Source organism: Canis lupus, chromosome 10 (assembly GCF_011100685.1).
Source record: "Canis lupus familiaris isolate Mischka breed German Shepherd chromosome 10, alternate assembly UU_Cfam_GSD_1.0, whole genome shotgun sequence".
NCBI lineage: Eukaryota > Metazoa > Chordata > Mammalia > Carnivora > Canidae > Canis > Canis lupus.
The window spans coordinates 28,487,775-28,512,285 of record NC_049231.1 but is presented as its reverse complement, the minus strand read 5'-3'; the positions used below and the strand labels follow the sequence as shown (position 1 = coordinate 28,512,285).

Here is a 24,511-nt window from a genome sequence, read left to right as displayed (position 1 = left end):
GAATCCCCTTGAACCTGTCCTGCCTGTAGTAATACTCTTGTGCAGTCTCTTACTATGAGTCTGAGCTGGGCCATATGTTCCTTTGACTACGGGGACAGTAACAAACCAGTGCAAGGTGTGATAAGCTCTTACACATTAGAGTCCTGTCCCTTTGGAAAGCCGCTTCTTGGGACACAGTCACCAAGTCAAGAAGCAGCTTAAGCTAGCCACAAGGAAAGGCCCCACACAGAAAGAGTAAAGCCCAAGCAGCCTCCAGCTATGGCACTCATCCCTGCTGAGGTCCCAGGCATGCAAGAGAAGAGGTCATTTTCACAGCAGATGTCACATGGAGCAGAAAGGAGCCACACTGAGCCAAATTGCACAATCAAAAGCAAATAAATAATCATTGTTGTTTTAAGCCTCTAGGTTTGAGGGTGGTTTGGAAACACAGGAAATAACAACCCATGAGTGGAACATGTTTTGAGAATGCACGTCAGTGACCTGCAGGGTGGGATGTGCTGCTGGTTTGGAGACCCACCAGATAAAGTGCTTCAAGATCAGCTGGCAGACAAGACTGTCTAAACTGGAACCCCATCTCTGGGGGACTCTTCCCTGGGAACCTAATTCCTAGGTTCCTCTCTTGTTATTGCCAGAGACCCTGATTGGTTAACGATGACTTTGTCTTAAACAATGAAAAGTTGCCCAAACTTGCATTATAAGAGGTGGTGGCTTCTGGCCAGGTGGATGGAGCAGCTCAGTGAGGTCAAGGAGAACCCAGATTGTGCCTCAGTGTCTCCAGTTCCTCCTGTCCCAGACTGTCCGCCAGGAGCAGTCTGCACTGCATCATTCCTCACTCAACACAACAGGAGAGAGGGATGCTTCCCAGCTCTCCCAGCAGAGAAGAGAATTTCCCAGAAGGTTCCACACACCCACACTCTCCTTGCATCTCATTGGCCCAAATTGAGTCATACGCCCACTTCTGAACCAATCAGTTTGTGTGTGCAGGGGGAGAGGCGAGAATTACCCAGAGACCAATCAAACCCACCCCTGCAATTGGAGGTGGGCAGCATATGCCTGATTCGGGGGCTGGGGAAGGAATGAGTGTCTGGAAATAATTGGGGTTCAGCTAGGAAGGGCATGCAAGTAAGCTTCTACAGTATCCTCTGTGAGACCCCTCCCACAGGGCATGAGGGAGAGGCCAGGCAGTGCTCAGCTCCCACATCCTGCCCTGGAATTATGAGGGAAGGGGTGTATGTCTAGGCGGAAGGTCTGGGGGAGAGCTTGGGCTCTCAGGGTTTCTCTCCTCCCTCCATTGGTCTTTCCAGCACCACAGTCTGCCCCCACCCCGACATGAAGAGAGACCACAAGAGGAGGAGAACATTCAGATGTGTGCCTTTTTTTTTAATTTTAGCTCTTTCTCTGAGTGGAGGGCACTCTTCTTGGTCGTATCTAGTACTTTGAGCTCTTGCTTTTGCTCTTTTCTCCAAATTTCTCATCCAATGCTTTCTGTAAGTTCATATTCATAGCATTTTTCTGGTGCCACCGTCCTACAGAGGGCAAGGAAAGAGCCAGCCCAGATCACCCAGAGGACATCTGGGGTGCCCGGGCCCCAGTGGTGATCCATGCCTCTTCCAGGCCCACCCCAGACCTCCACCTGTTGCTCTGGTTTCTCTCTGCACCTTGGGGCCAACATGCCCTACCCAAGTAGGGGAGCACCCGCCTCCTGCGCCCCAGCCCTCGAACATACCCAGATCATCCGTCTTCCTGCCATGCCAGTGCTCTATGTCCCTCACTGATTTCTCAATCACCTCTGGAGTATAGGAGGCCTTCATGAGGCTCTTCGTCTCCTGGGGGGCCCCTGTGGAACCCCATGAAGAAATCCCCAGAAGCCCCAAGTCAATGAAGGTCAGGCACTCAGGGATTCATACCCAGGTGTCAGTTTTCCCTATGGATGGTGAACTATGAGAGGGTAGGGATGTGGGGAGGTGGGCCTGGGTTCAAACACCAGCTCTGGCACTTATGAACAGTGTGGCCTCAGTCAAGTTTTAACCTCTCATGACTTTGGTTTCCATCTATTCAAAGGGATAAAGTTTTCTTGCAAGATTGGGAAGATTACTAGAAATTTGTTGGAACATCTAGTATGGGACAATTAATACCCATATTTTCAGAAAGTTCATTTCTAGGGGCGCCTGGGTGGCTCAGTTGGTTAAGCATCTGTCTTTGGCTCAGGTCATGATCCCAGAGTCCTGGAATCGAGCCTGGTGTTAGGCTTCCTGCTCAGGAGGACCCTGCTTCTCCCTCTCCTCCTGGCTCATGTTCTCTTGCTATTTCTGTCTCTCTGTCTCAAATTAAAAAAAATTTTTTTTACAAAAGAAAATGTATTTCTTTTATATTGCATTGAATGCTAACTAAAATTTAAATTAAAAAAAATGAAAATTTATTTCTATGTGTACAGTTAAAATACACACACAAAGAAATGTTACCAGGATCAAGAGTCAGTGGAAACATCAGAGGACCAAATCCCAAAAGATAGCAGATTCAAACACTCAGTCACAGAATACAGAGTAAGTGTATTTAACAGATTAGTAAAAGAAGCAAATGATATTTCAGAAATGAAACCTTTAGTAATTGAAAAATAAGTTCAATGGATTATAAGAGGTCTGGGATTTGCTTTAAAATAATGCAGGGTGGGCAGATGGGTCGGTGGGAGAAAAGATAGAATAAGATTGGCCATGGATTAATTGCTGATGCTAGGTGACAAGTGCAACATAGTGGTCATTAAATTATTCTCTCTTTAAAGTTTGAAAACTGGCATCAGAATGTTTAAGAGAAAATTCAGGGGACAGAGAAAATAGCAGATTAGATGCAGCTAAGAACAAAGTGGTCAACTGGAAGATTTAGCTAAAGGAATTAACTAGGGAGCACCTGGTGGCTCAGTCGGTTAAGCATCTGACTGGATCTCAGCTCATGAGTTGAGATCTCGATCTCAGGGTCTCGATCTCAGGGTCATGAGTTCAAGCCCTCCATTTGGCTCCACATTGGGCATGAGCCTGCTTAAAAAAGAAGAAGAAGAAAAGAAGAAATTAACTAGAATGCAGCACAGAGGATGGAAAAAGATGTGGAAAATGTGAAAATGCTAAGATGAAGGTTGATTGAGGAGGTCTGATATATAAGTGTAAGTGGAGTTCTGAAGGTGAGATTGGAGAAACTGGGAGAGGAGGCATTTGAAAAGATAATCATAGCTAGAATCTTTCCAGAATTAGTGCAATATATGAATTCTTAGGTTCATGAGTTAGTTTCCCAATTCCCATATGTAAAAAGAATTCTTTAGCTCACCACACCCAAGTAAAACTTAAAATGCCAGAAACAAAGAAATTATGTATATATATTGTACATAATATCATGGGTTATGATTTATGGGATAAAATAATGACGGTGATCTCTATCTTTGAAGATTTACTGTGTGCCAAGTGCACAGTTCCCAGAACTTTATAGAACTTATTCACAGAATCTTCTCAACATCCCTGAGAAGTAGGTATGATTATTATCCCTCTTTCGTGTTGAAGTCATGGAAGCACAGAAAGGTTTAGTCACTTGTCTAAAGTCACACAGCTGGTATTAGAAAGATTGAGGGCCCAAACCCAGACCCTGTGTCTCCAGAATCCACAGCTTAAACTGCTTGGATTCTGGAGAATTAAAATTCTGTAAAATAATAACATATAAGCTGAGATGGGGGCAGAGAGAATAAAATTGAAGCCTGTTAGTGTCTTTACATGATCCAGGAAAGCCTAAATATCGTGTTTAACCTTAGAATGTATTAGCTATGCACGTAGAAATGTCAAAGGTAACCACTAAAAAAATAGGGAGATTAAAGACACAAACTGGAAAGAAAAAAAAAAAAAAAGAAACTTCACTCGCATCAAAACAAGGAAGGAAGGAGAAAAAAAAGCATCACCAACAGAAAACATCAAATGAAGTCATAGGAATAATTCCACATGTATCAGGGATTAGTGACAATATAAATAGACTAAGCCCTGTTGATTAAAAACTATGATTAGACTCCAGAAAATATTTTCCAAATATGTATTATATACAGCATACTTAAAACAAAAGGACACAGAGAAAGGATAAACATGGAAGTATAGAAAAAGAGTGCCAAGCACATACCAACCAAAAGCAGGCTGGTCACTTTTGGTTTTATTGATATCGGACAAATAGGCTGTAAGGCAAAGGCATCGTGAGATAAAAATATGAGATAAATCAAAACGACTGCAAAAAAAATTAAAAATTAAAAAATTAAAATTAAAAAAATTAAAACGACTGCAATTCATTCAGGCGATGTAATAGTTCTAAACCTGCTGCAGGGATCCCTGGGTGGCGCAGCGGTTTGGCGCCTGCCTTTGGCCCAGGGCGTGATCCTGGAGACCCGGGATCGAATCCCATATCAGGCTCCCGATGCATGGAGCCTGCTTCTCCCTCTGCCTGTGTCTCTGCCTCTCTCTCTCTCTCTGTGACTATCATAAGTAAATAAATAAAAATTTAAAAAAAAAAAATAAACCTGCTGCATTAGAATAAGCTCAAAATAGATAAAGCAAAATTCCCAGAGCTACAAGGAAAAATTGACAAATCTGCTGTCATCGGGAAAGACGTAAAGACACATCTGTAGTAATTAACAGATCAAGCAAAGAATATTAACAAGACATTAGGAGATGCATATAGGAATACTTAACAAGCCTACTCTATCAGACAAACACAGAACTCTGAACTCAAGAGATTATTTTCAAACACATATCAATCATCTACAAAAATTGACTGTCTGCTGGGCTATAACGCAGGTCTCCAGCAATTTTGAAGAACAGAAACCATGACAGGCCACTTTCACTAACGACACCACCATCCAGCTAGAAACCCACAGTTTTAGAGCAGTTTTCATTGTTTGGTATTTATGGCTTTAAATGCTAACATGACAGAAAGTTAAGTTAGAAATTTGAGGGCCACCTGGGTGGCTCAGTAGGTTAAGCTTTTGCCTTCAGCTCAGATCATGGATTCAGGGATCCTGGGATCCAGCCTCGTGTCAGGCTCACTGCTCAGTGGGAAGTCCTCTTCTCCCTCTCCCTGTGCTCATGCTCTCTCTAGCTCTCTCACTTTCTCTCAAATAAATAAAATCTTTAGAAAAAAAAAAAAGGAAATTTGGACTAAAGAGGCTCCTGGCTGGCTCAATCAGTAGAGTGTGATACTCTTGATCTTGGGGCTGTGAGTTCGAGCCCCATGTTGGGTGTAGAGATTACTTAAAAATATAATCTGGGGGGAAAATGATGTTTATACAAGGGGACATTACTCAGCCATCAAAAAGAATGAAATCTTGCCATGTGCAAAGACACAGATGGAACTAGAGGGTATAATGCTAAGTGAAATAAGTCAAAGACAAAATACCATATGATCTCACTCATGTGGAATGTAAGAAACAAAACAGATGAACATAGGGGAAGGGAGAAAAATAAGACAAGATGAAAATTGAGAGGGAGACAAACCATGGGAGACTCTTAACTCTAGCAAACAAACTGAGGGTTGCTGGAGGGGACGGGGGTGGGGGGGAGGGGGTAACTGGGGGATGGGCATGAAGGAGGGCATGTGCTGGGATGAGCACTGGGTGTTGTATATAATTGATGAATCACTAAATTCTACCTCTGAAACAAGTACTATGCTGTATGTTAACCAACTAGAATTGGAATAAAATCTTGAAAGGAAAGAGGAAAGGAAAGAGAGAAAGGAAACAGAGACGAAGAAGGAAAAGAGGACCAGATAACGACCAAGTCCTCTCCGCTCCATACCTACCTCACCTACCCTCCCTCTACCTCACCTCCTCACAAAACTCTCACCCTCTCTTCACAAACCACCCACCCTAATTCTCACCTATACCCTATGCAACCCCGACACGAACCTAACTACAAACCAAACATATCAGATGAAAGAAAGAAAGTCGAAAATCTTAGTAAACAAGTATATAAGAAACAAAAAGAAAGAAAGAAAGCCCAAAAGCAAAATGGAACATGAAACGACGCGACGGGAGGCAAATAAGCACGAAACAGAACCCCGCACGAGAGGACCTAACTCACATCTCTTAAACTTCCACCCAACCACCCCAACAAAAAACTAAAGAATAGAAAGAGAAATAAACCATAAGACGAATCGACAACAAACGAACGCGCAAGCAAAGACAACGAATTATATCAATGAAAAGTAAAACAGACCGAAAAACCGAAAGAGAAGAAAGAAAGAAAAAAGAAAGAAAGAAAGAAAGAAAGAAAGAAAGAAAGAAAGAAAGAAAGAAAGAAAGAAAGAATGAATTTAGAGTGAAGGCCTAATGATGGCGGAGATCAGAAATCTAAGCAAGCTGTGAAGCAGTTGCCTCTGGATGGAAATTCCAAGTTGGCATCTAAAAATCTGTCCAAGGAATGTACTAGCATCAGGGTGTGAAATGGTCCGACTTGGGAAACTGGCAAGGATGTTTCTGAGAGGACTTCTTTGGCTTTTTTTTTTTTTTTTTTTTTTTTTTTTTTTAAAGATTTTATTTATTCATGCTAGTCACACAGAGAGAAAGAGGCAGAGACACAGGCAGAGGGAGAAGCAGGCTCCATGCAGGGAGCCCGACGTGGGATTCGATCCCAGGTCTCCAGGATCGCGCCCTGGGCCAAAGGCAGGCGCTGAACCGCTGCGCCACCCAGGGATCCCCCCTTCTTTGGCTTTTTATATGCGGAGTCACCTCTCCCACCGTCAAAGCCAAGGTGGGGCCCATTTCTCATGTAAAATCGAATTAGAGGTTCCACAGTGGGGTTACCTGGGGAGCTTGATGTATAGCCTGAGAGTCTGGGGGCTACCAAGGCTTGGAGCAAAAGGCACTGGTCCAAGATGACAGGGCAGAGAGAGTGCACAGGCCAGTCATCCTTCTGCAGGGGGCAAGGGTGCTCCATAGCCCAGGTGTGGCCTGGTAGATAGAAGACCAACCTGAAGTCATTTAAATTAAAATCCTACTCTCGTCTGATCCTTCTCACTGGTCTCCCTGCTTCTTCTCTCACACCTACTGTGTTCCTCGGTCCAGCCTCAACATAACAGCCAGTTGGATCCTTTGAAACCTAAGTCACTCCTCTGTACAAAACCCTACAATGTACCCAGCATGGTCATGGTCCCTCTGCTTGACTGCAATGCACAGGTGACCTGCTCCCCTCCAGCAGGTCTTTACTCAAAAGCCACCTTCTCTGTGAGGCTCACCCAGACAGGTCTAGTTACCATTGCTTAGAGGTTCGCACATAGAGGCTAACAGTATAAAGAAAAGCACAGAAACCGTGAGCAAAAGGCAGGTACTGCAGCAGGAGACATACTGGAAAGGCTGCCCAGGTACCTGTGAAACCTGACCTGAACCTGGCAGGTGGCAGAGGAGGGAGCTGTTACCCTTATGCTTTAAACTGCACCCATAGTTGGGGCACCTGGCTGGCTCAGACTCTTGGTTTCAACTCAGGTCATGATCTTAAGCGTCATGAGATCGAGCCCCGAGTTGGGTTCCGTGCTCAGCAAAGAGTCTGCTTGAAAATTCTCTCCCCTCTGGCTCCCCCTCCACTCATGGTCCCCTTCAAGTAAATAAATAAATATTTAAAAAATAATGTGAACTCAGCCCTAGGTTGCCAGATTCTAAATCCCATCTCTGACCATTCCTAGCTGTGTGGCCTTAAACGGGTTATTTAACATTTCCCATCATCAACGTTTCTCCCCTAAAAAAAAAAAAAAAAAAGAAATCATAGTACCCATGACTATGTGAAAATCAAAATGTATCTAAAATACTTAGAGAAGGGATCCCTGGGTGGCTCAGCGGTTTAGCACCTGCCTTTGGCCCAGGGCATGATCCTGGAGTCCCGGAATCGAGTCGCACATCGGGCTCCCTGCATGGAGCCTGCTTCTCCCTCTGCCTGTGTCTCTGCCTCTCTCTCTCTCTCTCTCTCTGTGTGTCTCTCATGAATAAATAAATAAAATCTTTAAAAAATAAAATAAAATAATAAAATAAAATAAAATAAAATAAAATAAAATAAAATAAAATACTTAGAGCCATGCCTGGTGACACATATCATCTGTTGTGCATAAGTGCGGCCACTATTAGTACTAAAAACAAGCCCCAGAGAACCTACAAACAAATTATTGGAATTAGTAAGCTAACAGAACCAGACTTCAGGATAAAAGATGAATATGCAAGACTGAAAACCCCATCTGTGTATGCAAGCAGCAGAATTAGACGATGTAATTTTTTAAAAGATACCATTTGTAAGAAGCAACGAGAAAAGAAAAAATGAAGTTCTAAAGTAGCCTAGCAGAGGAGGTAGGAGCGGGGCCTGACAGAGGGGTAGGGGGCCCTAAGCTGGTCTCCTCCCTCCAACGCAGCTGGATACTTAGCACATCATTCTGAACACCCGAGAAATCAGTCGGAGAAACTGCAAGGCTGCGAGTGGAAAAGTGACCTTTGGGAGGGAAGGGGCGCAGAGTTGTCTTGGGGGAGACCCAGCGGAAGATGCCGCGGTGGGAGGGCGGGCCCGGCCTGAGGGGCTCGGCCGGGGCGGTGGCGCGGAGTGCCGGGGGGCTGGGTGGCCCGGGGCTCCCGGGTCGGGGTCGCGGGAAGGGCGGCGCGGTGCCCGGGCGTGGGAGCCGGGAAGCCGCCGGGGGCGCGAGCCGCCCTCGGGCTGCGGTTGCCACCGGGGACCGCGGGGCGCTCCTGCCATCCTCTCCTGGGACCCGCCAGCAAGTGGCAGAAGCGCAGCGAGACCCTCCCCGGGGGGTCACTGCGGGTGGCCGCGCGCGAGTCCCTGAAGCCTGGGAGTTTTGAAAGCCTCGCACGCCTGACATTCAACAGCGCAGGTGGCAGCGTGAGCGCAGTTCTTGCCCCGGGAGGCAGGAGTGATGACTTGCCGAAGAGAGGGGCGCAAGCCTGCGGCTCTGGGGCTCGCGAGCCGGCACCGCACGTTCACCCTGCGCACCCGCGCCCAAAGCCTTCGGGGAGCCAGACGGCGCCACCCAGCGGAGGCCGGAGCTGCTTACACCGAGCCGCATGCCCAAGCCCCGGAGGCGCGTCCCCACCGACACAAACCCGCACAAACACCACGCTGGCACCAAGGCTGCTGGCCACAGAGGGCTGCAAAGCCTCGGCCCCAAGGGAAAGAGCCTCTAGCTTCCTTTTTACTTTTACTTTTATTCTTTACTATTATTATTATTTTTATTTCTTTTAAAAATTCCTTTAACTCTTATTATTATTTTAAAATTTTTTATGGTTATATATATTTTCATTTTATTTTGTTTTGTTTTTGGATCTAGATTCTATTTATTTATTTATTCATTCATTCATTCATTTATTCATTCATGAGAGACACACAGAGAGAGGCAGACACAGAGGCAAAGGCCACAATGAGGGACTTGAGCCCAAGACTCCTCCAGGATTATGACCTGAGCCCAAGGCAGATGCTCAACCACTGAGCCACCCAGACGTCCCTGGATTCTTTTAACAAGCAGACTAAAACACACCCAGGATCTAGTTTTGTTTGTTTGTTTTGTTTTGTTGGGTTTTTTCTTTCATCTTTTCTTTTCTGGACAAAATGATGATATGGAGAAATTCACCTCAAAAGAAAGAACAGGAAGTAGAGCTCATAGCCAGGGATTTAATCAATGCAGATAGATGATGCCTGAACTAGAATTTAAAACAATGATTATAAGGATACTAGCTGGGTTTGAGAAAAAAAAAAAAAAAAAAAAACAACAACAACATAGAAGGCACTAGAGAATCCCTACTGCAGAGATAAAGAAACTAAAATCTAGTCAAGCTGAAATTTAAAATGCGAATATCCCTGCTTCTCAATGACAACAGAAATCAACTTTGGGTGGATTAAAGGCTTAGACACGAAAAACAAAACTAAATATTTTAGAAGATTAGGTAAAAGATTTGCTTTATGACTCAGCATGGGATGGGATTTCTCCATCCCCTCCTGGAACCTTCTCTTTCAGGAAATAAACCTCCCAGGTTTTCAGGTCAAAAACCTTGAAATCAACCTTAATTCCTCTCTCATGCACCCAAATCCATTTATTTTTTTAAAAGATTTTATTTATTTATTCATTAGAGACACACAGAGAGAGGCAGAGACACAGGCAGAGGGAGAAGCAGGCTCCTCACAGGGAGCCTCACGCGAGACTCATCCTCGGACTGAGATCACACCCTGAGCCAAAGGCAGATGCTCAACTGCTGAGCCACCCAGGCGTCCCACACCCAAATCCAGTTAGTAGCAAATTCTATGTGCTCCAGATTACAAACATCCAGAATCCTACTGCATCTGGCCACCTTCACCACCTTTACCTCTCCACGTTGCCCTATTGCATGATGGTGCTCCCAGAGTCATAAGGGAGCACCCAGCCCTGCTCCCCCAGACAAGCCACCATCATCTGTCCCACCTGGATTTTTGTAGTCAACTCCTCTGAGTCTCCCCGTCTCTGCCCCAGCTCCCCCGCAACTATTCTCTACGGCAACTAGAATGGTCCTTGAACCTACGCCAAACAAGGCCGTTCTCCTGCTTGAGACACTCCCCTGGCTCCCAATGCCCCCCACCACCGAGAGAAAAGACTTTCTGGCAGCCTTCCCCACCTAGCCCGTATCTCCTCCCGTCTGATTTCTCCTCTGCCACTCTTGTTCAAACACAACCTGGAACAGCAAGCGCAGGGTTGAGGGCGTGGGTGGAAATAAGAGGGATGCATGGGCGAGGCACACTGGCAGCTGGTGCCAAAGTTGAAGCCCGGATTTATGGTGCTTGCCAGGGTCTGGAGTATAAATACCACTGTGGTTCACTGTGATATAGCGTCGTAATGTCAATCGGTTAAGGAAAACTTACCAATTGACCTTTGTGAGCAGGTGCAAGCTGGTTTGCGCTGGCTCCAGCACCACCTCTGGCACAGCTGCCAAGGTTGTATTTCGCAGGCTGGTGACAGGTGCCAAATGGTTTTATGCTACTCTTTCACCCTGTGTAGATGTTACCAGACAAGGTTGTGTACACTCTTGGGTGATAATTATTAAGGAGACAAGTGAAAGGCAGGAACCCCGAGGCCCAGAACAGAGGACAATCTGAGCTGTATTCTCTCTTCCTCCTCCAGCACCACCCCTTCTCCAAGCTCAAAGAAAGAGCCAGAAAGGCTTCCAGGGGCTGTCTGGTTCCTTCGGTGACGGGGATCTGAGCCAGGTGCGAATGTCTGCCAGGCCGTGGGGGCACTGGAGAGAGACTGGCAGGATGGAGGGAAGAAAGAAGAGCACCGGAAGGATGTCATGTTTTGCAATGAGGTGAAACTGGAACATGGGGGCCGAGAGAAGCCCCTTCCATGCTGGCTGTGGACCCCCAGCCGAGCGGTCCATTAAACAGCTTGCAAACAGGGTCAGGGCTGAGGAGGTGACTGGAAACCGAGGAAAGACTGGGGCTTTGGAGGCAGGAGGAAAATGTGAATTTGAGCTCTGACCCACCTCCTAGTACTGAGTGGTCTTGGGCAAACTATTTCCGATGAGCCTGTGAGATGGAGCTACTAGCTGTCACCCCAAACAAACAGGACTATGGTAGACCCTCAGGAAATACTCTGCATTGATGTCTGAACCTCCAATCCACCCTGCTCCCCAGGCGGTGCCACCATGGCTCTGGGAAGGAAAAACAATAGCCTGCCAGCTACTCATTTCAAGTCCCAGGCCAAGAGTCTCCAGGAGGCACTTCAGAGAGCCATCAAGGACCTGGTGAGGGCCACGTCATCATGATTATCCCCATGGTGCTAAGAAGGTGACTGAGGCCTTCTTGAAGGGTCCTGCCCGAGGTGAGGGCAGGTGAAGAGAGGTGAAGTGTCCTGCCCGAGGCCACACCCAGGAAGTGCCAGAGCTGAGCTTTGAACCTAGGAAGCCTGATATTGTCGCTCTGACCAGAGGTGCTGAGGCCAGGGCTGCCTGGGCCTCCCTCTGGCAGCTTAGAGGTACTCGAGGGAGTGAGGAGCTATGTGCCAACTGAGGTGGATCATGTGCATGATGAGAGCAGATTTTCCTGGAACCTGAATGTTCCCAGCACAAGGCACAGGGCCTGGCCCAGAAAGGGGCCTTGGTGGCCATGCAAGGAGCATCCCGTGTCCCCAGGAGTACATCTTGGGTCTCAGACCCCATAGGGGTCCAGGGAAGGGTGGCTTGGGGACCACAGGTGCTGACAGTCCCCACCCTTGCCCCTTGGCCTGACCTTGAAACAAGTTTGATCGCATATTGTAGCCCAAATCATAGTAGTCTGAGAAGATGGAGGTGATTTCCATGGGACTCTGGATCCTGCTGGGCCACGAGTTTGCCCTCTTCTGGCCCTCAAAGACCTCACCGATGGCCCTTCGAGCCTGAGCAGCAAGCAAGGGAGAAGAGACAAGGGATAGAGAGAGAAGCAGGGTCAGCCCCATCTTGCCTCCAACCTCCCTCCTCCGTCTCACCCTGCCCTCACCACCCCCTACCCCACCCCTACCCTGCAGCCTTCAACCAGGCCCAGGGCTGGGAGCTGGAAGAGCTGAAGGCCCTCCACCCCTCACCCCACCTCCCACACAGGCACTGGGGACAGTAACCTTCCTGCCTTGAGCACCTACTCTACACCATCAGGAAAGGGCTTCATAATCACTCCTGCCATTTTATAAATGAGGAAGCCGGGCCTCAGGGCAGGACTCACCCTGTCGCCACAGCTAGTGAACCACAGGGCCCCACTTGCCTCTAGAACAGAGGCATCACCCAAGTCAGCTCTGGGTGGCTCCTTAGGTTCCACTGGGGCCAACTCCTTCCTCTACTGAGGAGGCAACTGGGAGGCTCAAGTGGCTGAGCCCAGGCCTGAGCCAGGAAACGGGTTCAAGTCCTAGTTCTGCAGTAACCCAGCTGCTGACATTAGATGAGTCTCTGGTTCTCTCTGGGCCTCAGTTTCCATGCTTGTAAAATGGGGGCGAGGCGCCAAACTGGATGGTCTTTGAAGTAGCTTCCTCTCTGATATTTGCTGGCTCAGGGACAAAGCCATGTGATGTGTCAAAGGTAGACAGAAAAAAAACAGATCTCTTGATTCAAGCCCAGGATGATGATGGCCCAAGAGAGAAATGATGGCTTCCAGGGCCAAGAGGAGCAATGAGAGATAGCAACCATAGAGCCAGCCTCAAATTGGGACAAGATCTTCCTAGCGGGACAGGATATTTAAGATTGTGACCTCCCAGACTAGCAGGTGAGGGTGGTCACCACACCTTAAGACGACAAGGTAGAGGGAGACCCAGCCCACAGCCTTTGTGATCCTGGGGATCCCACTTGCTCAGTGTGACTTGAGCAGATCGTGTCACCCTTCTTCAAAAAGAAGCCATAACTTGGGCTGGCCTACTGCAAGATGTAGTCGCTATGGAGGTGGAGATAATGGCTTTTGAGAACATGTCTCAAAACACCAGAACAAGAGCAATTCCTAGTATTTGACCAGAAATAGCAGTTTGTTCTCAACTTTCAGTTGATCAATAGTGACTACCTAGAATAATGTAGCAGGTGGGGAAAAGTGCCAGCATTGACTAGTGATGACTGCCATGAATGCAGTCTAGGGACGTTGGGCTATGCATGCCATGTATTTGTCAGCCTGGTCTAGTCAACTGCCTCGCTTTACAGAGGCAGAGACTAGAGCCCAGAGAGCGGAAGTAACTCCTTCAAAGTCACCCAGCATTCAGGGGGCAGAGCCAGGGTTCAAACCCCAGTCTTCTGATCCCAGCCAATGCTGTCTCCTTTAGGAGACTTGTTCAAGTTAAGAGCATCTAATCTAACACCAGACTTATACCTGAAAGGTCAGTAAGCTCCAGGCATCCAGAATATGCTGGCCCAGCTTGGATCCTTATCCCGTAGAACTGAGTGAGTTTGGTTCATTTACTTAACCCCTTCCTCTAAGCCTTGGGCTCCTTATCCATAGGATGGTGATAATAGTTTCTTCCTCACTGGGAACATCGAATGAATTTGTTTTATGCGAAGACTATAAAGTGGGCTCCGCTGGCACATGGCAAGGGCCTAGTCAACGCTCCTCTCTAATGATATCATCGTAGGGACTCTGCTCAAGAGCAGTCTCCACGCATAACCCTCCTGCCACCCTCAGCGTCCTGTGCCCACTCTGATACCTGGTCCTCGGAGACCAGCTGGTCCACCATGCTGCTCCCAAACTTGTGACGAATGTTATCTGGAATGACGCTGCTCCTCTGGCCCTGGACTCCTGTGTTGGGGCCCCCCTTCAGCCCCTGGTCCGGCTGAGCCCCCTCTTGAGGAGAAGCCCTGCTCTCCCTTGAGGAGGGTCTGTAGCCTCCCTTCTTCAGGGACCCGTGCTGTGGGTCCATCCCCGGGGACAGACAGTCCCTGCTGTTGGCCGATGGGGGTGGAGTCTGGACCTCCTTCACGTGGGCCTGCCTTAGGGGGCTGCCTCCCCGGCACAGGGAATGCTGTGGGGAGACTGGGGCCTGGTACTTGAATTTGGAGGTGTCCAAAGGGCTGCGGGCAGTTCTCCAGGGGTCCGTGTCCTGCTGGCCATCCTTTTTGTTGGCCCTTCCATGGGCCCTGGTCAAAGTAGTGGTACCTGAACAGGGCAGGGGAGAGAGAGAGAGAGACAGGTGCAGAGTGGGGGCAGGAAGGGAGAGAGCGATGGGGGTGGGGAGGAGGAAGAGACAGACTGAGAGCCCCAGAGCCCCAGAACAGCAAGGGAAGGGGAGGCAGGGAAACTCCTAGAAAAACTGCTTTCTTGGCTCCTTTTGCTGCCTCTGTTCTTGCAGAGACCTGCACCCCACTGCCTCACACACGCCTTACAGAACAGATCGTGTCTGTCCTCCTCGTAAAGGTCAAGGATTTAACGATTTCTTTGGAGTCTTCCAGCACAACAGATCATATCTAAGGAATGACAGGAACATTTTCCAAGACCACCGACTCACCAGGACCCCTGGTTCCGGGTGTCAGTGACTTAGGAGGAACACCTAACCACTCACCCTCATTCCTGGATGCCTGAGGGGACCATGCACTGGGTCCTCAGTAAAAGCTCCAGGCCCTGTGCACAGATGAGACTCATTCTGCTTTCCTTTTCTGGGTCTTCCAGACACTCTGTATGTTCTCTCTCTCTCTCTCTCTCTTGCAAACTCTGCTCTCATTTCTTCTCAGCACACGTTGGATTTCTATGCTGTACAAAGCCAAAGGCCCTCTTGGCTGGTCCTAGCGCCCCCCTCCCCGGCCCTGCTTCTGGGTCCTCAGACCCAGCCAGCCCGCATCAAAGGGACAGGGAGGAGAAAAATCCCAGGACCCAGGAGGTAGGGTGGGAAATCAGGAGAGACGGAAGAAGGAGGTAATTCAGTCGGCCAAGCCTCCCACCGGACAGAATCATCCCACACCATTTTTGACAGTAGGAGCTGCAGCCCAAGACGCTCCAGCCTTGAGGCCTAGCTGTGGGACCTTGACCTCTCTGTGCTTTCATAAAACTAAACAGGCTGCATCTGACAGTTGACAGTCCTTGGTCTAACCGGCAATGTTTTCTCTGTTTTCTCTTTCTTTGTGGTGAGTGAGCCACATAAGTAACAGTGCCTCTGACAACCAAGCTGATGGTGACTTAACACTCGATTTGTATAACGTGTTACATGCTATAATCCCGGAGTAGTACAGAAATTCTTTCTTACTTTATTCTTTCCTGTATTTTCTGTGCAAAATGCAGAAGAGGAGCCGTTCCCCTCCCCCACTCTATCCCCCCACAGCCTTGGCCTCACCCCCCCCCCCCCCCCCCCCCCCCCCCCCCCCCCCCCCCGCTCCCCAGTCTTCAATCCCAGCTATAAACACATTTGGTGAGCTTCCCTCCAAAATATTCTAGATGGCTCCTCCAGCCCTCCTGAAGGATTCATAGTTTTGCTTTGCTTTTGTTTATAAATGAGATTGGATTCTAAGTATCGCTTTGTAACTTGCTGTTAAAAAACACCCTGTGCCTGGGGGATTGGCTGACACAGACCTGACTTCCCCTTCAAACCGGGCAGGATTTTGCAGCTGCCCCACTGGTGGTCCATTCAGATTGTTCCAGGCTTCCTTTTCAGAAAAGGCTGCTGGAAAGCAGCGGGTTTTACCAGCTTTGGGGGGTTTTATTTTGCTCTCACCGAATCCTGCTCTGCTGTCACCAAGTGATGATGGTGCTCTGCGAAAAGCCCCTCTCGCCCAGCCCTGGAGAGGCAGACCCTTCCCTGGGCGGTGGAGACTGAGAACGCGGATGCCCGCTTCCTCCTTTCCCTCCCTCCTACCCCCACCTGCGAAATCAGATGCTATTTCATTCTTGCTCCTTTGTCATCCACACAAAAGGCAGAGAGAAAATCTGTGCCTGAGACCAGAAGGCCTTTCCTCCCTCCAGTTCTGGTTCTGCCCCAGCGAGCAGGAAGCCAAGCAAATGGCAGGTGCCTCTGGGGACAAGGGAGGCTTTCAGGAAGGGAATGGCCCCCCATTTTGGAAGCCCCATCTGAAACCCACTCAGCACCCACCTGCTCAGCCACAGCCTCTCCTGCTCCTGAGGGGCCTGGGGCCCAGCACAGTGAGGGGCTCCTCCTGGGGCCCCTCAGGATGCTCAGCTCGGGACTCCAGGAGCAGAGCTCCCCGTTTCCGCCAGGCCGCCTTCCCGACGGCCTCATCTATGGGCATGTTATAGTGGAATCGCCTGCTCCCCGCTGCCCACCCTTCGGGGTGATGAGCACGCTTCACTGGCAGGGCTGGGCTCAGAGAGCCGCTATACCCCCCGATTCACCCACTGGGGGAGCACCTACGGCATCAGTGCTGTGCCGAGCACTGGGGATCCAACAGGGAAACAAACTCCACCCCCCCCCCCAATCCTCTTGGAGTTCAGTCTGTGTTGAATGAATGAATGAGTGTCTGCCGGCAGCCCAGGAGCCTCCCCGGAGCCCTGCTGTTCCCCCATCCCCTCGGCCGTAAAATGGGCCAAGTGAATCCAGCTTCACTTGCGAGTGTGAGGCCCAAATGCTCAGTGGTCAGTTTTCCCGGCTTGGCCCCTTATCAGAATCCACTCCCTACACACACACACACACACACACACACACACACACACACATTACACCTGCAGATTCTTGGGCCCCTCCAGGCACCTGCATCAGAACCACCCTGGGAGAGGCTGGGATTTGATTTAAGATTTGACGAGGCCTGGGTCCTTGGGTTGTGGGAGAGAGCTTCCAGCAGTGTCACTGGATGGCCACTCGCGTGGGGCGCCTGCCAGAGCTGACCTGCCCCAGGCACCCCTGTGTTGAAAGCCGTCCCCTTGTCCTGAGGGCAGAGCCCCCACTCAGGGATCAGGCCTGGGACCCAGCCTGCGCTCCTCCCACACCTGCCTCTCTCCAGCCCTGCAGCCATATGGACTTCCCTCGGCTCTACTTCCAGACTTGTGCCCTCATTGCTGCCCATGCCTGGAATACTCCCTTCATGCCTCCTGGGGCCACAGCACTCCCTGGGCCAGGCTCACTCAGGACCTCCAGGTACCTTCCACTCTGACCAGACCCGACCCCTGCTGGGTTCCCCGTGAGCCCTGCCCTCTGGGTGCACACGTCTCCTCTGAGCCCCCAGAAGGGCACTGAATGGGGCAGAATGGAGGGGCCCAGCCATGTTCTCTTCCCTTTGATTTCTGTGGAGGAAGTCAAGGCCCCACAGTGGGTCTGGAGGCCCAAGGGAGATGAGAGAGAAGGAAAAGAGGCTGTTCCCTGCTGCCCACAGGGCACCCATCCAGAAACCCTGACTGTGCATTCAGCAAGTCCCTGGGCAGCCTGTCCTACCTGCTCGGTGGCCCAGCTCCATCAACTCTTGCTCTCGGACGGGTAATTCCAAGCTTAGTCCTGTAGACAAAGAAACACATTTGGTCGTCTCAGATGACACACAGTCTCTGCAGAGGAGGATGAGCAGGGCGCTGATCAGGGACGCTTGTGACCATATGCCCAACCCCCAACCAGACGTCCCCTCATACTGTTTCCAGTGCTCTTTGGTACTCAGCAAGCCCCCGGCCTCATCACCCATCCCCCCTGGCCTGCACCCTGGACCCCTGCAGACTCTGCTCTTTCTGAAAAGCCCATGCCAATGACCCAAAGACCTTTCTCAAACACCCTGGGGGCCCTGAGCTCCTCTTCCTGGCAGCCTCTTCCTTTTACCTTCTCTCCCATCTGCAGCAACCAGTGCCCCCCTAGGATTCCCCAGCAGGCCCTTGGTAAGGCCCCCTATCCTGGTGACTATGTGCCTCCCTGCAAGTAAGACTGTGTCCTTTTTAACAGCTTGACAGAAAGGAACCAGCCTGGCCAACATAGGAGAGCTGAGAACAGGAGCCACACTGCTATGAGCTCAGTCTTTGCTCCATAGGACAGGCCTTTGGGCCAATTTTGAGGAGCAGCAGCTCTGACATCTACAAATAGCCTCTGTGGCTTTCAGGTTTGTGTTCCTTTTCCGAGTGAACTTTTTCTTAGTCATAATATCTGATTTTATTGCAGTGTCTTTTAAGATCTTTGTGAATCTTTTAATATGAAAACGTAAAACAGTTTATTGTATACAGTGAATGTTTAGTGCCTCGGCCTAAGAACTAAGTATCTTTGTAAAAAGGAAAGCATAGAAGCAGCAATTCCGAGCTGGAAGGGATTTTTGAGATGACCTAATCCAATCTCTTCATTTTATAAAGAAACCAAGGCTCAGAGAGGGGGAGTGACTTGTGTCAGGTCACCCAGCAAGTTTGTTTGCTGGTAAGCTCAGAGCACATTAAGAACCAGATCAATTTTAGGAGTGCCTGGGTGGCTCAGTCAGTTAAGCCTCTGTTTTAGGCTCAGGTCATAATCTCAGGATCCTGGGATCAAGCCCAGGTTGGGCTCCCTGCTCAGCGAGGAGCCTGCTTCTCCCTAGCCCTCCAACTCTCCCTTGACTCATGTTCTCTCTCTCAAATAAGTAAATAAAATCTTTTAACAAAAGATAAATTTTATTCTTTTGAAAAATCACAAAGTGAAACACCCTCATTTTGACACTTAATAATTGTGTGGTGCTGTGTGACTGTGCTGCTTCTGGTCCCTATCCTTTCCGTATTCATACACAGTGTTAACTCTCCATCCCATCTCCCTGAGTGTGGGCTTGATTTAGCAGCTCGCTTCTGATCAAAAGAATGACAAAAATGGGAGGATGTCACTTCGAGATTAGATTAGTGACTTCTGTCTTGTTCACATTCTTTCTCTGGCTCTTCTTGGCTTGTTTGCTTACTCTGGCAGAAGCAGCTGCCATGTTTTGAGTGGTCCTATGGAGAGGACAACAGCTCATAAAGAACGGAGACCCATGGTCCAATAGTTCTCAAAGAATTGCATGAATCCTGCCACCTGAATGAACATGGGAGTGGATCCCTCTCCGATTGAGCCTTTAAATGAGAACATAGCCCAGCTGATACATTGAGTATAGCTTGTGGGAGACCCAGGGCCAGAAGACCCAGCCAAGCTATACCCAGGATCCTAACCCATAGAAACTGTGAGATAATAAATTTGTACTTTTTTTAAGCACATAGTTTTAAATTGCTAAGTCTTCTGGTCATTTAATATGCAGCAATAGCTCAAACATATTTTGGTACCAAGAATGGGTTGCTGCTATAATAAATACCTAAAAATACAGGCGTGGCTTTGGAACTGAGCAGTGGTTGGAGCATGGATGGATTTGAGGAACATGATAGAAAAGGCTTAAATTGCCTTAAACAGATAATGAGTAGAAATCTAGATTTGGAGGATACTGCCAGTGCAGACAAAGAACATGTTCTCAGAACCTTGAGGGAGCCGTGTCCGAGTTATGTAGTAACAGAACCTAGTGACACTGTCATTGATGGTTATATGGAAAGCAGAACATGTGACTAATGAGCCAGGGGATCTAGCAAAGGAAATTTCCAAGCAAAGCATGGAAGGCACCTCCTGGTTTCTTCCTGCTGCTTGTAGTGAAATGTGACAGGAGACAAAAGCATCGAAGGAAGGACCATTAAACATAAAAGAGGCAGGACTTAATAGTTTTGGAAATTCTCATCCTCCCCAGGTGCCAAAAGAGGCTAAAATTAAGAAATAGCTTCAGAGCACCATCCAAAAAAGGTAGCCAAAGCTGTGACTGTACCACCTTTTGTGAAAAGCTTATAAAGATAAAAAGCTCAGAGCATATTATTCAGTCACACAAAGGACCCTTTAAAGAGATAAGGATGCGCCTCACAGATCGCCCCCCTCAGTGGGGTAATAGGTCGTCTAGGAAACCTAGAGGTGCTGTGTCTTCCCAGGAGTCCCAGAGAGGGGAGCAGAGCTGTTGTCAAGCCCCTGTAGGCTTAAGTTCTGGAGAAAACCATATTAACAAAAGTACTACCAGCTTGCAGCAAAAGGGACAGACGGTACAAAATGGAGTCTAGTGGACCCTCAAATCTACCAGCAGAAGAGTCTGACAAAACTACTCAGCATATGGGCAGCCCTGGTGGTTCAGTGGTTTAGCACTGCCTTCGGCCCAGGGTGTGATCCTGGAGACCTGGGATCGAGTCCCATGTCAGGCTCCCTGCATGAAGCCTGCTTCTCCCTCTCCCTCTGCCTGTGTCTCTGCCCCTCTCTCTCCTCTCTGTGTATTCTCATGAATAAATAAATAAAGTCTTAAAAAAAAAACTACTCAGCATACACATGTGCTATCCTTTTTTTATTTCTCAAAAAAAAAAAAAAAATTAGAGAGTGGAAGCAAGGACCTGTGGGGCAGAGCTGAGAGCCATGGAGAATTACTTCCAGGCCTTGAAACCCAATCAGGAAAAGTTCAACAATCCCTGCTGGATTTCAGAACTGCTATGGACCAGTGACTCCTTTGTGTCTCCAGTGTCCTCAGTTTTTAATAGGGATGTTCATAGCCCTTATCCCAGGTCAGCCACACCATTCATTGCATAGTGGTGTGTTCAGAACAGATAGTTCAGTTTCCTAATATCTACTGATGGGGAGATAGGACCGAGTCCAAGAAACCACACTCAAGGAACCTCATCCACACCCAGGCCTGATTTGTAGCCAGGTTCTAGATTTTGAGCTGATGCTGTAATGGAATGAACCTTTTGGAGATCGTAGGGCAGAAATGAATGTATTTTGCATATGGAAACAATGTATGTTATCAGGGCCAAGAGGGCCAACTGCCACCAAGTTGGGCAGTTGACATGGCTCCCAAGGATCCTGTTCCTTGGAATTCACACCCTTGCTTAATCTTTCCCCTTGAGTGTGGGCTGGACCTGTTGACTTGCTTCTAACCAATTAAATATGTGATGAGAAGCTACTTCCAAGGTTATTGAAGATTGAATATAGAAGATTGTGACTCTGTCTTGTTCACACTCTCTCAGGCTCTTTGTGGCTCCCTCACTCTGATAGAAGAAGGGTCCATGTTGTGAGCTGCCCTCTGGAGAGGCCCACGTGGCAAAGATCTGAGGGAGGCCTCTGGCCAACAGTTCATGAGAAATTGAGGCTCTCAGATCAATAATCCATGAGGAACTGAGTCCTACCATATGAGTGGCCCTGGAAAGGGGTCCTTCTCTAGTTGAACTTTGATTATAGTCTATGGAAGACCCTGAGATATGGGACCTATTGGAGCTGCATCTGTATTTCTGACTCAAAGAGATTGTGAGATTAAAAAAAAAATCTTAGGGGCACCTGGGTGGCTTAGTAGCTTAAGCATCTGACTTTTGATTTTCGGCTCAGGTCATGATCTCAAGGTTGTGAGATTGAGCCCCACATGAGGCTTCACGCTGAACACAGAATCCTGTTTGGGATTCTCTTTCTCCCTCTCCCTCTGCCCTTTTCCCTCTCTCTAAAATATTAATTAATTAATTAATTTTTAATAGTGTTCTTAAGCCACTGAGTTTTGGGGCAATTTGTTAGATGGAAAGAGATAACTAATATAGCTCATATGTTACACATTCTCCCATCTAGTAGGTTAGTCTGTCTTCATAAGGACTCAGGTGTTCAGAGAAAATATAACTCCTCCTCTTTCACAGATGGAGAAAGTGAGGCTCAGAAAAGAAATAGGACCTCAGCCAGGTGGCACTGAAACCAAGCCCTTTACCTTCTGTCTCCTTCAAGTGAGCTGTCAGCCCTGTCCCGGTTCCCCATCTCCAGTTACCCAACCGATGTTCCCACAGCAGTGTCCCATCTGCCCTAATGGCACCCCCAGCCCAGAGCAGCCTAGACCGGCTTGAGCAGAAGTGTGGACTCACTGCCAGCTTCTGATCTGGAGAGGAAGTCCCAAGAGACATCAGTTAAGGAGGACAGGGAAGGGGGTCCCGTTGCGTCTGGGCACTCTTCCCTCACGAGCAGCCCTGAATGGAGAGAGGGGAGATGAAATCCCGGGTCCTGGAAGACCCCCGTCCACCCCACAGGTCTCTGCCTCACCTCTCCACTCTCTCTCATAACATCAGAAAACACGTGAACCACTCTGGTGTGTGCTGAAGCCCAGGAGTGCAGATCCACACTGCTGAACTGCTGGTGAAGACCACTGGGTGGTTGCCAGGGAGCAGCCCCCCTCCATTGTTCATTGGAGTCGCCATGGTGACCACTATTCATAGGGCTCTGTTACCTCAGAGGGCTCCCAGACCCACTCCAGGGGCCCCTCTGGGCTGGGGAAAGCCAGTACTGTGGGGCATGGAGGAGCCCTCAGGCATCGCTCACCCTCTCACCCCCTCAAAATGTTTCCTGAGCCCCCACATGCATCAGGTTGGGAGTCAGACACAGAGGGCTCAGCTGCCATCAGGTGGAAAGTTAGTTCTAGTGACTACAAAGGATTGAATAGAGTGATGAGTTTTGACTGGGGGAAGGAGTCAGGGTTCTCAGAAGGGCCACATGAGCTGGACTTTGAGGGATGCGTAGGAGCTAAACAGTTTAGAAGGGACTTGAATATTAAAGGTGTGGATGTGTTTCTGAGCATGGCTATAGGCCAAGAGGAGTGGGGAGGGGAGAGAAAGGTGCACCTGAGCTCTCTCAGCTGGACATGAAGGGATCAGGGACCAAGTATGAGAGCAGGATGTGACATGAGACTCTGCTCTCCACCCCTCAAACCATGAGGGCTACCAAAGATGAACAATTAAGTGGCTTCTGCAGTTGGCACCCGCAGTATCTCAGCCCTGTCTGGCTGTTGCTCAGCAGGGGTGGGGGTATGGAGGAGGCCTCCTCACGCCAGCCTTCCAGGGGCTCCCTGGGAGGCAGAGAGCTTGGTGACACTCAGGGCCCCTGAGTCTGGTCCTGCCACTTAAAGAGTGACTTTGACCAGATTCTTTGGCAGAACTTTCCTTGTATGTGAAACAGACACAGCTCATGGTGAAGGGTAAGAATTAGAATTGAACAGTCACTTTCATCAAGTGCCTAGCCCATCGCTTACCACGGAGAGATGTGGCCTGTAACCCACAGCTCACCCCGTAAGCGACTCATCAGCAAGGCCTTCAAAGTACACCAGACTTGAGTGCCTGGGTGGCTCAGTTGTTGAGCGTCTGCCTTTGGCTCAGGTCGTGATCCCAGGGTCCTGGGATCGAGTCCCACATCGGGCTCCCTGGAGGGAGCCTGCTTCTCCCTCTGCCTGTGTCTCTGCCTCTCTATGTCTCTTGTGAATAAATACATAAAATCTTTAAAGAAACAAAAACGAAAAAACAAAGTACACCAGACTCGCACCCGCCTCAGCCACTTCCACAACATCATTGTCCTGCCCATCGGCCCCAGGTCCAGACCACCGCCACCTCTTGCCGCCTCACTGGTCTCCTGGGATTGCTCTTATTCTCTCATTAATCATCCATGGCTGCGTGACAGTATTATCACAAACTTGGCAGCTTCACTCATATTCCCTAATGCAGTTGATGTGGGTCATGGGTCTGGGTGTGGCTTAGCTGGGTTCCCTGGCCATTTGAGGACCTAAAGCTGGTGTGACAAGACAGCATGGAGGCAGGAGGGGTCAGCCCTAGCCCTCTTCCCCGCAGACCCTGCAGCCTTCAGCCTGACCCAGCCTGACCCCCAGTCTCCTCAGCATTTACTGAGCTCCTGCTTGCCCCAACGCCAGGCTAGGGGCTGGGGTGTGTCCCTGGTGGATTTGGTCTGTGCCCTCCATGGCTCTGTCCTTGCCCAGGAAGGCTGCACAGTGGAAGCAGGAAATCCCATTTGGTGAGGCCAGGGCTCAGCTTGCAGGCTGTCAGGGGACAGCAGGTCTCTCGAGGTGCTACTCAGACACTCGACAATAGGACAACACTCCTGTGCCCAGAGCCTGGACATAGACCAAGACCTGAGCTCAGGATTCCCATCTCATGTTCCAGCTTTGCGCTTCCCAGGGCACCTGGTCAAATAACCACTTCGAGCTGAGCCTGTGGAAAGGTAGTGCCCTCTGCCCCAACCGCCTTATGAGTAATAGGTGTCTGCGACCCTGCTCCCTGCTGTCTCCCCTGCTCACGCACCACCCGGGACAGAGGTCTGTCCT

General features: G+C 49.1%; 1 protein-coding gene across 2 annotated transcripts; it reads right to left on the bottom strand.

Moving 5' to 3' along the window:
- Nucleotides 1–1,355: 1,355 nt before the first annotated feature.
- Nucleotides 1,356–22,607, bottom strand: TEX33 (testis expressed 33). Of its 2 annotated transcripts, XM_038550670.1 has the most exons (7): nucleotides 22,450–22,607; nucleotides 22,275–22,376; nucleotides 17,836–17,895; nucleotides 14,173–14,621; nucleotides 12,255–12,399; nucleotides 1,727–1,837; nucleotides 1,356–1,526 (listed from the first exon to the last, which is right to left on the bottom strand). In XM_038550670.1, the coding sequence occupies exons 3-7, from the start codon at nucleotides 17,855–17,857 to the stop codon at nucleotides 1,429–1,431; spliced, it is 825 nt and encodes a 274-aa protein (XP_038406598.1). In that variant the 5' UTR covers nucleotides 17,858–17,895; nucleotides 22,275–22,376; nucleotides 22,450–22,607; the 3' UTR covers nucleotides 1,356–1,428. The 2 variants fall into 2 exon arrangements, with proteins under 2 accessions (XP_038406598.1, XP_038406599.1); XM_038550671.1 differs by lacking the exon at nucleotides 22,275–22,376 and having other exon boundaries at nucleotides 22,450–22,511.
- Between the last annotated feature and the right edge of the window lie 1,904 nt (nucleotides 22,608–24,511).

Coding starts and splice junctions, on each gene's coding strand:
- TEX33 (XM_038550670.1), bottom strand. CDS start 17,857: ATGGAGCTGGGCCACCGAGCAG. Junction 14,622..17,835: donor GGAGCTGGGCCACCGAGCAG/GTAGGACAGGCT, acceptor TGCCCTGTTCAG/GTACCACTACTTTGACCAGG. Junction 12,400..14,172: donor AGCTGGTCTCCGAGGACCAG/GTATCAGAGTGG, acceptor CTTGCTGCTCAG/GCTCGAAGGGCCATCGGTGA.